Consider the following 16,146-nt stretch of genomic DNA (forward strand, 5'->3'; position numbering starts at 1 on the left):
ACTAAAGATAAATGAGATGCTGCTGATGTAGTGCCACTAAGAATGCTTTAATCCATGGGAGTGGTTACCTAATTATTCCATAAATCTTTTGTGGCCTCTGCACCAAAGCAGACAGTGAAAAGTCTGGTGCAACAGGCTGCAACGCTGTGATGAATCACTGTGCTAACTGTGAGCCTGTACAGCATATTAGGGGAGTTATCACTCAGTATGTGATATCCCACCATGAGGATCTGAGCCAAAAATAGAATTCCTTTATTCATATAGGTAGTTTTGACATAGTAACTGCTCACAATCCCACATATTTTGATATAAAGGAGTGTATATACACACAAACAAACCCAAACATACATTACAACTGATTAAAACCACAGTATTAGATCACTAACACACTTTAGGTCTCTGCAGCACAACCAGCTCATTAAAAAGCACGACCCATGAGACATTTTTGTCCCTTTTGCTCAGACAAATAACACAATTGATTAAACCAAATAAAACCCAGCTGAACTTCTAGTCTGGCTCATCAAAACAGAATGTAAACACATGCAAGAGCTTAGTACTGCACCGCCTCCTCATATCAACTAACATTTCAAAAACCTTTTGAAAGAGAGGCAAAACTTACAGTCAGACCCGCTTATATCATAAGTTTGAGTCCTTTCCTCTATGTGGGCGTCTTGAGCTGCATGCGTTCCAGCAGAGTCCCTCACAGGCCCATGCACTGGCCCAAATATACACCTCAGCCCGTCCAGTAACCGTGAACCTATCAAGTGTCAAGGCTGGCTATTCATATCGCCGTCTCCCTAGTGATGACTGTAAACGCTGCGGCTAGAATAGACGCTGTTAAAAGACAGTGCCCTGTGACTGAGGCAGTTACTGTAAACACTCTGTGACCCAACTTTAAAGGTATACTACGCAGTTTTTTCCTAAAAACCAATGTATAGACTCACACAAAAGTAATCCCTCTCTGTATCTACAGAGTCTCTGCCTGTATTTTCTTATTGTTTTTGCTCTGGAAGCTTCTGGGCGTCAACCTTTGGGCAGTGGGTGTGTAGCCCCCGGCCAATAATGGTGATTGCCGTGTTTCCGTGTCTCACCGTGTCTCCTGTGCGGTAGGGCGTGGAACCTTTTCCCCCTGCGATGCTGAAGCCGAGCCCCTTGTCATTGCGGATCAGACATGTGGAGAGCCGCTGCTGAGGCCCGCTTGAGGTGGGCTCCAGGTTGAAGGCGAGCCCGCTGCTGCGTCTCTCCCGTGGGAAGTAGTCGTCCTCGGGCCTCAGTGGCGTGGTGGTGATGGCGTTCTCCGGCTCCACCATGCGCTCGCGCAGCACTGTCATGGAAACTGTAGCACCAGAGCTGCGGAGAGCTTCCACCGCCGTGTGGTGTTCTGCTTCGTGAAGGTCTACTCCATTCACCTGAGGCAAAGAGGTTGAGATTGTTATTTAATTTAACATCTTACAATTTGACAGAATGGTGATATGCACAAGTGTGCTTGTAGGTCTTTACCTCTAGGAGTTTGTCTCCCACTTTAACCCCGGCTCTGGCTGCAGGGCCCTCTTCAGATACTCTCGAGATAAAGATTCCCTGAGGGCACAATCAAAAAGAAAATTTATATAATATATAGCTTCTAATTTCCTGAACATATCCATATGCCAGGTAAACATCTTACCTCATCATCTCCCTTGTAAGGTGTGGATCCTTTCCCTCCAGCAATGCTGATACCCAGGCCGCCTGTTTGTCTCATGATGTTCAGGGTGTGCTGCAAGTCGAGGAGGGGCAGTGAGCATGACTAGAAGTGAAACCTGCTTATCACCACTCATCTCTGGACAGAGTGAGAAGGAGGCGAGCCCACAATGTTTGCTATTTTGTTCTTATTTTTTTTTTAAAAATTGATTCGTTTCACATCTTAAACTTTATGATTGAAGTTGTGGGTGACCTCCCTCTTTCTGCCAGGAGGTGGTGTCATCCTGTGATCACACCCACTGATGGATGGAGACACTTCACTCGTCCGGAGCCTAAAGTCAGTTTAAGTGGAAGGTGGATGTTTTGTTTTTGCCTTAAGTGAATTTACCTTTAAAAGATATTTTGCAGTTGGGTTTTATTTTGTTTTAGTTTATTCAAAGCAGCTTGTTCAAACAAGCTGCAGCCAAATCATTTATCATCTACCAGTAATCACTTAGCTGACATTAGACTTCACACATAAAGTGAATAAACTCTCTGAAACCTTCTTCAGTTGGATTTATAGATAATAAACTGATGACATTCTCACTATGTATGTATGGGAGGAGGGACTTAAAATGTGAGGTAAAAACACTGAATAACAACTTATAATAGTGTAACTGTGTGTATTCTGTACACTTTCAAGCCATGCAGAGAGGGGGAGGAGTGAAGGAGAATGATGGGACAGGTAGAAGGAAACAGGAAATGTCAACAGTAACAGATGAGAAGAGTGTGCTGTGTCCTGGATGCAGAGAGGATTTCTGGACTCTGTTGTGGTGTTCAAACTTCAGCGTTTGTTGTAATAAGATGGAATTTTTCATTAAAATGTTGCAATGTTGCTCTACAACAGTGAACAGTAAAAAAAAAAAAGAATGTTACAATTTCTTTTTCACTAAAACTAAACACCATATGACAATTAACTATACCGCTCAGCAAAATCTAGTTTGCCATTTCCAGCCATGTGCAAACTATACTGTTTTATTCTATTAAGAAAAAACAATAGTCTCAATAAATAAACTTCTTCATCCATCCGGAGACCATCTTCTGGTCTCTGTATACCTGCATACCAAAATAAAAAAAAAAACACTGGAGGAAGCTGGTGATGCAGACTGGCATCTTTCACAGAGCAACAAGCCCATTCATTCCAGGGCAACACAGCATCGACAGGGGAGGAAAAGGAGCAAAGCAGCAGAAGCAGAGAGAAGGCAGCAGAGACGTAGTGTGGCAGAACCTGATGCTGGACTGGGACTTATAACATGATGTCTACAATCAAAGTTCATGCTCTCTGGAGGAATCAGTTTTTCTGGATGTCATGGATTGCCAGCCTTTTTTTTTTTTTTTTTTTTTTTAAAGGCAGGATGACAAAAAAGGTACGCAACCATAATATGATTATTGTATTCAGGTGACTAATAATCACTTCAGTGTGTCAAGTTTTCTGGGAAATTCATAATATTTGGCAGGTTCCCCAAGAAAAGTATTTGTTGTGCCATTTTCAGAGCTGCTGTTCCTTATAAATAAAGTTGTCTTTAAAAGGTCCAGTGTGTAGAATTTAGTGGCATCTAGCAGAACAGACTTGTCAGAAATGGAATATAATATTCATAAGTATGTTTTAATTAGTGAATAACCACCTGAAAATAAGAACTGTTGTGTTTTCGTTACCTTAGAATGAGCCCTTTATATCTACATAGGGAGCAGGTCCTCTTCCACAGAGCCCGCCATGTTGCACCGCCATGTTTCTAAAGTAGCCCAGAACGGACAAACCAAACACTGGCTCTAGAGAGGGCCTTTCATGTTTTTCATGAGTTTCGCGGCCACCATAGGTTCCCCTACATGCTTGGAAGGGGGAGGGGTTAACAGTGCTAGATGCCATTAACTCTTACACACTGGTCCTTTAAATAAATCAAAGACAAAGATATGAGTCTGAAATAACTAACAGAAGTTATGTAGCATTATCATGACTTCCTTTGTGCTCCTGCTCGTCTGTTCTTAATATTTACTTAACAGTGTTTAGCCAACAGACGGACAAAAAACCCTGAATAATTCTGAGCAACTGGTTTCTCTGGAGGACACATCAGACTAAACATACAGGGTTCTTAATCTGAACCCATTCCTGTATCAACAAAATAGGGTGGTAGCCTAAAACAGTCTAAGTAGAAAATTGAAAAGGGCTGCTCTGATCTCCTGACAGATTTACAAGTTGTTATTAAAAAAATGTGTGGTCAGGGTTGAGTAACTGCAACTCCCTGTTGGTAAAAAAAAAAAATTGGCAGGATCATTTTTGCAAACAATAATATTTAGAGTGAGGAAAAGTAAAAGCAGCAGCAGCCATGGTGGGCTTTAGCAGGATACTGCTCTTAAAGCTTTGCAAATGGTTGGTCACAATGTTCTTAGTAGATTAAAATACTAAAAGTGATTAATTTATTGTCAATTAATGGTTAATATGACCTTTCATGGTAGCACCAAGCAGCAACTTATGGGGCCACTTGAGGCCCCAAAAGTGAGTCAATCCTCTATGTTGAAAGGCCCAACTTTACAGCAGAAATAAACATGTTTGGTCTCTGTAGCTAATTTGCCCGTTCATGACAAGTGTACAGGGGGTTATACAACTCACCCATTTAAATTTTATTAAGGCTTAAAGTTAGGCATAATGAAGGGTGTGGCCACTTTGAGTGACAGGTCACTACCACGGCGACAATGTTGGTTAAGTAACGTAACCTTGGCGTAATCCCTGATTCACAGAGTATAGGCGTAGCTGTCGCTATTTCACAGTGTTTTCAAGTTAATTGTAACATTTGGTCACCTAAAAAAAAAAAGTCTTGTTTGGCATTTGGTTGTACTTTTTGTAGTTTTTCCAGTAAGTAAATTTTGTTTTAATGGTTTTAAGCCTGTTTTCGCTAGTAAAAGTTAGCACTAGCATTATCGCAGTTAAATATAGAGTGTAGATGCACAGTGCTAACCAAGCTAGCGGCTAGCATTAGGGTCAGCTCCACCCTCTCGTCCAAATATGGTCACTTCTGGCTCCAAAAAACCAAGATGGCGATGGTCAAAATGTAAACTCGAGGCTTCAAAACCAGAGTCCACAAACCAATGGTTGATGTCACGGTGCCTACATCCATTATTTATTTTACAGTCCGTGGGTAGCACAAACTAACTGACTAAGTAGGCAAGATCTGAAATTAAGTCAGCAAGATAATTTTAATTCTAACCTCACTGGCTGAGAGTTAATTATTAAGAGACCAAGGAGAATAATTAAATACTTTTGGATATTGGCACAATGTAAGAGTGTCTGTGCTGCTGCCCTGTGGAAAAAACAATACATATGATAAATAAAATATGGTTACTGCCCTCCTGCATCCAGGTTCTGCCACACTGTCCATCTCATAAAGGAGTTGTGGTTAGGGGGTCCCTAGTGATTGGCTTGTATTAAACATGGATTTCTGTAGGTTTTCTCTCCACCTCTGAATACAGGTGGGTGAATGAGTAGGTGAGTGAGGGACAAAGAGACAGACTGGACGGGAAAGAGTAGGTACAGACCTCTTCCTCCTCAATTCGAGCAGGTTCAATCAGCAGATTATTGACTTGATCAAATGACACCCCCTGTTAGGACAGGAACCAGCGAGAGGCATGCGGATTAGTCAGGCCAAAATAAAAATATGCTCACACACACACCAAAAAAAAAAAAAAAGCCACTTTCTCACTCTTTCCATAAACTTCACCAAACACAACCAACACTCCGCTGTCTGCTTGCAGGTTGTGGGGATTTCCAAGTCCACCGAGATGGACCACCTTGAAGCAGAAGCGATCCCACACTCGCACCCCCCAGCCACCAGAAGCAGATACAGGCAGAGATGGAAAGACAAGACCAAGGAGCTGAGCTACAGCGCAAAACAGTGTAGAGAGAGCGGACAAGAGAAGGCAAAAGCTCCCATACGAGAATATGCCCAGCCTCAACACCACAGAAGGCGATTTCCTCCAGTAGCAAGATTTAACTTAGAAAACAGGCCTACTTTTGTAAAGTATAGTATATAGTAGTTAAGTATAAAAAGAGTTTCAGCCTACAAAATATAAACATATCTACAAGATGACTTTACAAAAGTCATTTACAGAACATTACTATTAAAGAAAATCTGTGAAATACTAAAAGAAAATGCTGAATTTCACTTATAAGAACAATGAATGTGATATTTTATCATTTAGAAGACTTGTAACATCCTGTAAAAGATTATTATCATATGACACAAACAAGGCTCGTTGGATCTCACATTCCAGCTCTGCCAGTATACGTTCCGGTTGGTCTGAGGTCAGCCACACAAACAGACCCACATCCATAAAAACACACACAAAACAGATTTGGTGAGATGATGATGTTTGATCACAGTGTTAAAAAAAAAAAAAAAAAAAAAAAGGATTTCTACAATTAGAATGATAAATCAACATGTCTCATTAAGTCTCCCCGAATACTGATGATCAATACAGAGATTCATTTAAGCGGCACCTGAGCAGACTTCACTTACTCAACTCATACAAGCGCGCGTGCGCACACACACACACACACACACGCACATACACACACACAGTTATAAAAGCACGAGTGTGAAAATATAATTAACCAATTAAAAATCAGGAAATGGCTGATAATACAGTGAGATTTTTTTAGTACTGAACAGGACCAGTGTTCAGCCTGCAGCTGCTTGTAAGGGAGGGATATCATCATTTGACATCAAAGAAATCATAAAGTTAAAACTTCTCTTATTTATCTCCAAATTATGAGACAGTGTTTTTACATCTCTCTGTTACTGCATCATATGTTAAGTGATTCAAGCGCTGAAGGGTTTATGTGAGCGTTATCAGTGATGATATCTGAGTGTTTGTAAGCATTAGGGTGGAGGACGTCTCGTCTTTGCGTGGGACAGAGAAAAGAGAAAGCAAAGTTCTGAGGGAGCCATTCTTATGTGAAACTACCGGTGAGTTTGTGGTTAAAAACCACAAAATCAACTTTCTGAGAAAAACATTCCCCTTGATTTATAGTACAAGGGTAGACGTTCATTTCCACAATGACCCTGCATGCAGTGACAAAATCCTTCTCCGGTGCTAGCAGCCCACTTCAAACTGAATGCAACTTGCAAGGTGGTAAGGGCACTCTATGCATTCAGTATTACCTGTTTGCATAGAGGCAATAAGCAAGCCAAAATATATTAAATTTAAATATATTATTATAACATAAATCGAAGATTTTAATAAATCTACCAATGATACCACTTTCTTCTCATACTGTTTATCTTGTTTTGCCACTTTTATACATATGAACCTCCATCTCTACACCAATATCTGCTCTAATCTGCATACAAATGCAGTCTTATTTAGCATATTCATCTATCTCTACCCAGCCAAACATCACTGAACTGCATCCTGCCGATGCCGGGGTCTCTCCTTTACCTTTACTTGGCTGGAGTTGACCTGCCGGCTGTCTTCCAGCTCCGGCGCCTCCAGTCTGTGATGGCGTTGAGGGGTGCTAATACTCTGCTCTCCCTCCTCGTCCTGCTCGTCTTCAGCGGTCTGCGTGGGAGAGTTGAGGCCGTCGGGACTGAAGCCCTGCAGCAGCGCGGCGACGGCCTCGGGTTTGGGCAGCTTGGTGATCTTGAAGTGCTTCTTGTAGTGTGGCGTGTCCTTTCTGATCAGACGCTGCTTCTCCGCGGGAAAAGCCGGCCTCTCGTCTTCCTCGTCGCTCCTCTCACCGTCCTCACCGTCCTCCTCCTCGTCCTCATCCCCACCACGGATGATGGGCTCCTCTGCAAAGTGCACAGTGGGCTGGGGAAAGGTGGGGTTCAGATTTTAGAGTTATATTATCTTTCTCCTTAAATATGAGAAATTATCTTTATAGCTGTGTAAATACTAACGGACATTTGGAATATTTACCTCAATGTACTCCACCTCCATCTCATCCAGTTCCTCCTCCTCGTGAGGAGAGTGGCCGTCTACGAGGTCCTCTCTCTGCGAGGCGGCGGTTACCTCCCGTCTCTCTTCATGGGAGGTGGCTGACAGTGTGCTGTTGGACACCTGGGAGTCGTGGCTCTGATTGGAAAGGTCACTGAGCCGTTTCTCCTAAAACAAAAAGCGTCCGTTTAAGTCACTGTGCACAAGAACAAAACTGTTTGTTCACTTCCTAAAATAGCTGGTGATTTTCCATTAATTAGCATGCTTGATATAATAATCATTACACAATATATACAGTATGTACCTGTGGGTCAGAGGACTCTTCATCTCCATCAGGTCTGGATGAGTACGCTTCGTTCCTCCTCTCCTCAATCACCTTCTTCATCACTTTCAGCTCACTCGGATGTGGTGTGGCTCTACGCTGAAGGCCCTGAAAAACAAATTTAAAAAAAAACAATTGCTTTTGTAAACGTAATAACCTTGTTAAAGCCCAGAATAGCGTCAGGTGATTTTGTATCATATTGGCACTTGCTCATGCCTCATTTGAAGCACATCTTCAATCAAGATATAATAGCAATTCTGCAGCTCCAACAAACGACAACAGGGATGTACAGCATTGATTGCTGATAAATAATAGAACAAAACATGAAAAATTCTCAACACAAGGGGACATGAGGAGAGTACACGAGTGACACTGCATTGTTGTTTTCTCACTCTGCGCTCTGCAGCAGCCTCATCATCCTCGTCCTCAGCCTTGGTCTCTTCCTGGAACTGAATGACTGACACTCTGTTCAGATTGCTGTCCGTCCAACTGTCATCAACACTGTTCTGTAGCAAATTCTCTGTGGGAAAAGGAAGGAAGGGGAGCGCAGATGTCAGATGTCAGACTGAGCTGATAGCAGCAGCAAACCTTTAAATGAACAGCTGCAGGAACAGATTCTGGGTCACAACCATGTACAGATTTATACTAGATCGGTAAAAACTATATAAAAAGAAATTATAAATCTCATAAACAAGCCATAAATCATGTCATACTGAGGTTGGATCAAAACTTTGTACCAGGTGATGTAGTCTGTATGTTAGGCATATGAAAAAGTACAAATCTTATAGGATTAAATATATATAAAGTATAAGAAAGATACCCAAAGTAGGTTAGAACCCTCATAGTGATTTAGTCAAACATTTTCAAAACAACATACTGTATTTTAAGCATTTATCAAGCAGACATAGTTCAAAAAACATGATTTGTAAAAAAAAACAAAAACAAACTAGTGACTTAACCACAATGAGGCTGACAAAGTCCTACTCACCGAGGCTCGGGGAAGGCTGCTGAGGCAGTAAATAGCAGGTCAACACCTTCTCCCCCGTACGCTCGTCATCCTCTGTCTGGAACTTGAGCATCGGCTGGGACTGGTTCTCTGCGAGCCACATGGCCTTCAGGTTGAGGTTTGTCAGGGCAAAAGGCAGGTTTTGTAATCTTGATGTGGGAAAGGAGAATAACAGTTACAAGAGAGTTAAAAAAGTACTTAATTTATTGTCAACAAGACCTCATTTGTACTGAAAAATTAATTCACAGAAGAAAAAAAACAGGAATAACATGTTCATGATCCAGCAGATATACAGTTCTCTCCATAGGTTAAGAGGAATTTGAAGCATTATCCCTGACATTTTCCAGTATGTAGTCAAACTTGGCACCACAGCTTTGAAGATACATCTATGTGTAGGCTATGATGTTGGCTCCTTATGACATTAAAAAAGGTAAAACTAGAGGTGCAGTGCCTCTGCAGGTTGCTGGTAATACACAAACTATTTTGGCAAAAAGCGTTCTATTTAAAGCTTTAACCTTAGCTCAAAAAGCTGCAGTGCATTATTGACGGTACAGGGTGTTCAGTGAGGTTACCTGTTTCCAGCCACATCCAGCACATGCAGCTCAGTGGCATCTGCAAGCTCAGGAGGCAGTTTGCCCAGGCGGTTGTCTCTTAATGAGAGAACGTTGAGGCTGGCACAGCCGCCCAGCTCTTTGGGCACGCTGCCCAAACGGTTGCGGTCTACATTCAAGTTGGTCAACTTCTTCAGCTTGCCCAGCGAGCGAGGAAGTGACTTTCAGGGAGGAAGACAAGAGAGCATTAATAATCAGTTAAATCAATATTGAAGCTTAATAGTTGTTAATGGAGTATTAACAGGGGTACATAAATCCCACCTGGGTCAGAGTGAGGCTGTTGTAAGTGGTTCATACTGTAAATCCCTACCTGTAATAGGTTCTCTGTCAGGATGAGTTCTGTAAGGTTTTCACACTCTCCTATCGAATCAGTCAGGTGGGTCAGTCTATTCTGGTCCACTTTCAGGATAGACAGCTGTTTCAGACAGCCTGGATAAGAAAAACATGCCATTAAACAAACTGCAAGCATAGAATACGAACAGTAAATGTGATGTGTAAGTATGTGTGGTTTTGATGTTGAAATGTTAGCCCACATTCAAATAAGACAGACTGAACTAATGCCAGCGCTGCTCTTCACTGGCATTATTTTTCCAGTAGAGGGCAGTGCTGTTCTTGTTTAACAGAGCACTTAGAGTACTCCTACACACACACACTGGGCCTGCCATAAGGTCGACTTTATCAACAGTGTTGCCTAATTGGATGGCAAACTTTCAGTAAGTACCACAAAAACACATTTGTTCAGAGAAAACACAAAGGAGAAAGAGAAGGTTTAAAAAGGACTAATTAGTATTGGGCAACTTATAATTCTTGTAACAAGTTATATGGGATTGTTTAACTGTTTGAGAAACACACTTCTGAATATTCTAATACACAGAATAATAAAAGTAGCATTTAATGATAGTAACGGAGGGTATGAAATGTATGGATGGCTGAGATGGTAAAAGGTCAGCCAATGTTGCTATGACGTCATTCATTTTAAAAAAAATTATGTTCATTGCTGTTTCTGACATAGTTTTACTGAGAGTTGTCATTTCCATCCTGTCTCTCTCTATTTCCCCTCCTTGTATGCCTCACCTATGCTGTCAGGGACGACCTCCAGCAGGTTCTGTGTGAGCAGCAGGTCGGTGAGAGCCAGAAGGCCGTTTAGCTCTGAGGGAAGCTCTTCCAGACGATTCTCTGACACATCCAGACACACCAGTCTCCGGAGATTCCCCAGCTCCTATAAACACATACACACAATAAATACCACTTATTTACAGCACAGAACTGATAGATTCTTAAGAGCTTCTCGCCCCAAAACCATTAGACTCCCTTTAACTTCCTCCATACACACACACAAAAAGACAACAACTAACATAATTGTCGTCATTTTGTGCCTGTTGTTGTTATTTTGTATGTTTCTATCCATGTTTTATCTGTCTTTATTTTGCATGTTGAGCTTGGAGTAAACGCAGTTTCATTCTGCTACGCACAGCTCATGTAAATAATCACATTTCTTGCAAAAGGGCAACATAAAAACTAAATCTATGTTATGAAACTGTACTTACTGGTGGTAATGAGGACAATTGGTTACGGTCAAGCCACAGCTCCCTCAGGTTGGGCAGAGCGCCGAGGGTGTCCGGCTAAGAGATGGGATGAAACAGAAGGAGAGGAGGGAGCATATTGGTTACTCGCGGTTGGTTATTGGAGAGAGCAGGTTGGTCATTCTTGTTAATGTTTGTGGTGCGATGCCAAGAACTGTGCGGTCTAAACAAACCAGGAAACAGTGAGTGGAAATCTGATCTATTTGAAAACTGTCAGAGAGGTTGAGGATACAGCAAACAAGAATCATGTGCCTTAAATACACAGGCACTCTATATATAAACTGGATGGTTAAATACATCAGCTTGTGGTAGAACATGGCTTGTTGTAGTAGGCTCGGAGCTGCAAACATTGGCACATGGGTTGATTTTTAAGACTCTTTAGTTTGACTCCTCTTGGATTATAGTTTTTTGATTGACAAGGATATGAATTTAAATTGATTTATCTGGTATTAACAGTTGAATAATGGGTAAATAAATATATATAGGATCTTTACATGTAGTCATGCTCTTTCTTGGGATTTATTATCCTTTTATTGAAGCTCCTAAATCCAGTCAGTAGGCTAAAGTCTCCCAAAATTAGCTCAAATGCGAGTCTAAGCGATAAATAAAATTAAGGAGGATGTCAGTAAAGCGCTGGCTTATGACAGACACGCAAGCGGGCAAGGTTTCATCATGATGTCAACTGTTTGCTCAGCCTCCGCCCTTGCCGGGTCATGAGGCATTGTTTACCCTGTCCTATTGAGACTGGTGGGCGTACCCAGGCTAAAACCAGCAGTCACTCTGGGGTACGGCGCATACGGGGCCTCGGGTCTGACAGACCGGCTTCTGCTGTGTTCGTTGAGGTAGACATGTGGTTCGGATCATAATTATTGTGGTGGGAATGTGAGAAGGATATTTATGACACATTTCAAGAGTGTGCGTGTGTGTTCAACCGGCAGTTCAAATATAAAATTAATTATTTTGAGGCAAAATCAAGAGTGTGTTTTGAGCACTTGAAAGGTAGATTGAATTATCTACTGTATGTCATACGGATGAGTTTTCGACTTACTAAAACTTCCAGTTCATTGCTGCCCAGGTCCAGCTGTTCCAGTTTCACCAGGAAAGAGAGAGACCTGAAAACACACAGAAAATAGCACATGCAGAAGGTCACACAAATATGTGCCCCTAACAAACAAAGAGCATTGTTTTGCATATGACTACAACATACCATTCATTCCCATGTACTGACATGCAAAGAATGTTTTTAAACCTGCGTAGCTAAAAAGGTAAATTGTAGTGTTTTGGCACGTTCTTCCACTCTGCGATATATTTTCTCTCCTAAAACTAAAAGGTTCTAGCTAAAAGAGGTTAATGTTGATATATAAATAGCTGCATTAATTCGTTAACGTTGTCAACAGACGCTTATTGTTCATGATGGAGATGGTGGAGAATAAGAGACTAAAAGCTGAGCACATATACGCTGGAGGGAGATGACACTTACGTGGGCAGAGACTTCAGCAGGTTCTCCCTGAGCTCCAACGTCACGAGATTGGCCAGACTATAAAAAGAGGAGTGGTAGAGAAAATGAAGCAAATGTGGGAGAAGCAGGGGTAGGAGTTGGCAGGCGACGTGAAGAGGATGGGGGGGGTGGGGGGGGAGAAGAGAGGAGAGGCAGGTTGGTTAGTCAGATGGCAGGTCTGTTCATCTGGGCTGCCTGGCATGGTGAGGGGCTCCTTCCATCTGTCTGAGCAGAGCAGTGGCCCAGAGCCCGGAGACCGGCTTCCTCCGAGCCCACTGGGCAACACAATTACACTTCATGAAAACCTGCTCGGTCTCATAATGTTTCATGGATCTAACCGAATCGAAGTCCTTCAGTCTGGCGGCGTGGACGAGTGTGACGGCTTGATAACAGACTACAGTATACTTTAAAAACAAAAACACAACAAGAGTTTCTGTGACTGTTAAAAAGAAAAATATAGTTAAACAATAAAAGTAAGCGTAACCAATCAAAATTATGAGCCACTGTGCATGTATACATACTTTCCGATGTCATTGGGCAAAGTCTGCAATGACACGTCGTTGAGTGCCAAGTGAGCCAGCGCTCGGAGTTGAGTGAAACCATCCGGCAATCTGAGGCAGACAGAAAGAAAGAGAGAAAGAAGGGAAAATTGTGGAGAGAGTCTTTTTTAGAGATCTTTTGTACAAGCGCATGATCTCACTTTACTCACACAGACTATTGGCCCACTAGGTATTCCCATCTGTTCAAGTATTCAGCATATAAAACTTCCCAGCCATTGATTTCCGATGGGAGAATGTTAAAAGGCAAAATACCGACCTAGACATCGCTGATTGCAGGTGTAGCGAGAAATGTTTTAACAGAGAGAGAGAGAACGCTGCAACGGTGACTTTTTACAGGGGTTAAAATCTGATCCTGGTTTTGTTAATGTGTGTGATTTCATATAGAGCCATGTTTGGTCAGAGAGCACATTGTCACACAAACCATGATCTCCTCCAGGCATTTGTTCAAGTACTGTACATAATTGTGTCTTAGCAGTGGAACATTTAAAAGCTTTGCAGTTACGAGTCAGGATAAACATTCGAATATGTACTGTATACATGCGCGTTCACAGTCTTTCACATACAATTGACTGCACATCTTTTTAAAAAGCAAAGGAATTAGAGCAAACGAATGACACTCATCATGCTTCGTTGCATATTTCGTAGTCGTACTGATTTTCTCCCCTTTTGTTACATGTGGGTGAGCGCGTTATTTTCTCGTAGTGATGATGAAAAGAGTGATGGGTTGTTCTACTTCACTTACCTGGAGAGGGGGTTTCCACTAAAGTCTGCAATCTCCAAGGCCCTGCAAAACTTAATGCTCTCGGGGATCTCAGGAATGTCTGCAGGAGAAAAGAGGAGAAGGGGGGAGGGAGGGAGGAGGTGGGGGGTGGGGGGGACAGGAGTCAGCACCATGGACACACAGATGCAGAACGGAGATGTAGAAGGCTCGTATTCTATAGAGCGAATCATTTTAAGTTCCTTTTAATCGCAACCAGATGGCCAGAGGCAGGAAAATGAGAGAAAGAAAAGGGAAAATGAGACCGAGAGAGATGGAAGCTGTGCTAGGGAGGACATGGTCCAAGTGTACAAAGTCCCCCCCCCCCCCTTCCACTAAGTAAAATTTAGAGTGCAATCACACATTTATAGCGATTCACTTATTATGCAAGTCCAACTTAAGATCACTGGATCCCCCTGTATCTACAAGCATTCCAGCTGTTACTTATGTGCTTTAGTCTTAAAAGAAGGGTTTCCCATGTACAGTAAAAGACATAACTTAGGGGTCAAATATAGAAAAAAGGGAAAAAACCTATAAAATCTACAGCTGGATGGGGTAACGGCTACTTTGATTATAGGGCTGTTTATTGATTTGTTTTGTCTGTCACAGTCTTGCTGCATTTTCAAACAATGCAGATTGGAGATAAGGAGATCTGTGTGATAAATATATTGTGCTGCAAATAAAAGAAACATATTGCTTATATCATAAAAGCATTGGTTTTATGGTGTGAATTTCCACAGCCAACATTCATTCATTGCAAGGCAAGCAGGTGTCTGCACCTAAACCCTACATTAAGTGCTCGTAAGATAGATTGTAAGGTAAAAAAAAAAAGCTTAAAATGTTAAAAGACAAGAGCATTAATTTAGCTTTACTTTTGCCTGCTTAATCTGATGCACATATGGAGGGCACGAGTATAAATCTGACCTACAGGTCTGACCAGAAAAATAACTTTTACCACTGGATCCTGCAGGTGCACGTTAAGAAATCCCAGCTGAGCCAAGCAGCCTATGACGCTTATCTGGCTCAGTGTTGTCCTGCAGCAGGAGCAGACAGGCAGACAGATGGGAAAGGCCCCTTACAGGCCACTGAACAGTGCTCCCACAGCACTTGATGCAGTTTGTAGCAGAGCAGATGTCTCACATCTACCATATAGGCTCTTCCTGCCACTGAGAATCGGTTTATTTGTGAGCAGCACACAAGGACACAAAGAGGGCAAGATATTTGTTGATGAGTTGCAGAAAACGATACAGCAGGTCTTACTTAAATGTGTTTTATTTGAAGTCTCTGTGACATGTATGACTGTGCTTGTCTTAGGCATGAAGATCAACAGACAAATGTCTGTTGTGCCTGAGGTAAGACTGGATAATCTGGCAAAGAGCTAATATTTATCAAATGGTTGCTGCTGGCATGTTGATCCTCCAACTGATTTGGCTGGGCTTCTGATGCGAGACACCACATGGCAGGAATTTTTACAAATAGCCTATAACTCCCTTGTTGTTTTTGGTGTGGTCTTGTCAAGAGTGGAAGGTTATTTTACAACATGTCATTAAAAAGAACTGGGTTGCATGCTGACTGGTAATGAAACAGTAAAGCAATTTGTGTGCGGCGAACTTGTATTCATGTACCGTTTCTGGATATGTCCAGTTCCACCAGCTGCATGAAGTTGGCCACCTCAGGAGGGAGTCTCTGGATCTCATTGTCGCTCAAGCCGAGCTTCCTTAGGTTCAGTAGTCTGAAGAAAGGCTGCGGAGACACATGATAACATATTAATACTTCTGTAGGCAGTTGACATTTAAATTCTTTCAATTTCACTTAATCGTCCAATCTTGCAAGGATGCATCAAGGGGCAAACATGGACGTCTAACAGTCAAATCTTGCAGATAACAGAATCAAAATCTATAAAACATATAAAGTGGTAGAGACAATGCAAACGCTTAATGCCTAGGGCCAAAACTAACAATCATTTTCATTATGAATTAACCGTTTGGTGTATAAGATGTTAGAAAATAGTAAAAATGAGTTGCCATAGTTGCCATATAAATAATAGATGATTTGATTTATCATTTTGGCTCTGTTAATGACCATTTTAGATCAAAAGTGGACATACAGCTGCATGATCTCAGCGTTTAGGATTGATTTACTGGCTCTTGAAACTGCAGGCT

The 16,146-nt window shown here is 41.9% G+C and overlaps 2 protein-coding genes across 17 annotated transcripts in view; one reads left to right on the forward strand and one right to left on the reverse strand.

Moving 5' to 3' along the window:
* Window positions 1–1,672, forward strand: part of kif9 (kinesin family member 9) — a 51,802-nt gene extending 50,130 nt beyond the window's left edge. The window contains exon 21 of the mRNA XM_067577521.1: window positions 1,651–1,672. The gene's annotated coding sequence lies outside the window, so the exon portion shown is untranslated. The remainder of the gene's footprint in view (window positions 1–1,650) is intronic.
* scrib (scribble planar cell polarity protein) overlaps window positions 1–16,146 on the reverse strand; it is a 68,550-nt gene that overhangs the window by 25,884 nt on the left and 26,520 nt on the right. For 15 of the 16 annotated variants that reach the window (XM_067577510.1, XM_067577506.1, XM_067577502.1 and 12 more), the window contains exons 2-19: window positions 15,610–15,727; window positions 13,970–14,048; window positions 13,189–13,278; window positions 12,650–12,706; window positions 12,218–12,281; window positions 11,134–11,208; window positions 10,661–10,805; window positions 9,897–10,015; window positions 9,548–9,747; window positions 8,958–9,124; window positions 8,362–8,489; window positions 7,952–8,077; window positions 7,630–7,815; window positions 7,150–7,521; window positions 5,248–5,310; window positions 1,664–1,753; window positions 1,501–1,578; window positions 1,092–1,409 (exon numbers count right to left, since the gene is read on the reverse strand). In XM_067577510.1, coding sequence (XP_067433611.1) covers window positions 1,092–1,409; window positions 1,501–1,578; window positions 1,664–1,753; window positions 5,248–5,310; window positions 7,150–7,521; window positions 7,630–7,815; window positions 7,952–8,077; window positions 8,362–8,489; window positions 8,958–9,124; window positions 9,548–9,747; window positions 9,897–10,015; window positions 10,661–10,805; window positions 11,134–11,208; window positions 12,218–12,281; window positions 12,650–12,706; window positions 13,189–13,278; window positions 13,970–14,048; window positions 15,610–15,727 — 2,475 coding nt within the window. The remainder of the gene's footprint in view (window positions 1–1,091; window positions 1,410–1,500; window positions 1,579–1,663; window positions 1,754–5,247; window positions 5,311–7,149; window positions 7,522–7,629; window positions 7,816–7,951; window positions 8,078–8,361; window positions 8,490–8,957; window positions 9,125–9,547; window positions 9,748–9,896; window positions 10,016–10,660; window positions 10,806–11,133; window positions 11,209–12,217; window positions 12,282–12,649; window positions 12,707–13,188; window positions 13,279–13,969; window positions 14,049–15,609; window positions 15,728–16,146) is intronic. The other variant, XM_067577505.1, reaches the window with a different exon arrangement.

The sequence above is a fragment of the Thunnus thynnus genome, chromosome 21 (genome assembly GCF_963924715.1).
Source record: "Thunnus thynnus chromosome 21, fThuThy2.1, whole genome shotgun sequence".
Lineage (NCBI taxonomy): Eukaryota > Metazoa > Chordata > Actinopteri > Scombriformes > Scombridae > Thunnus > Thunnus thynnus.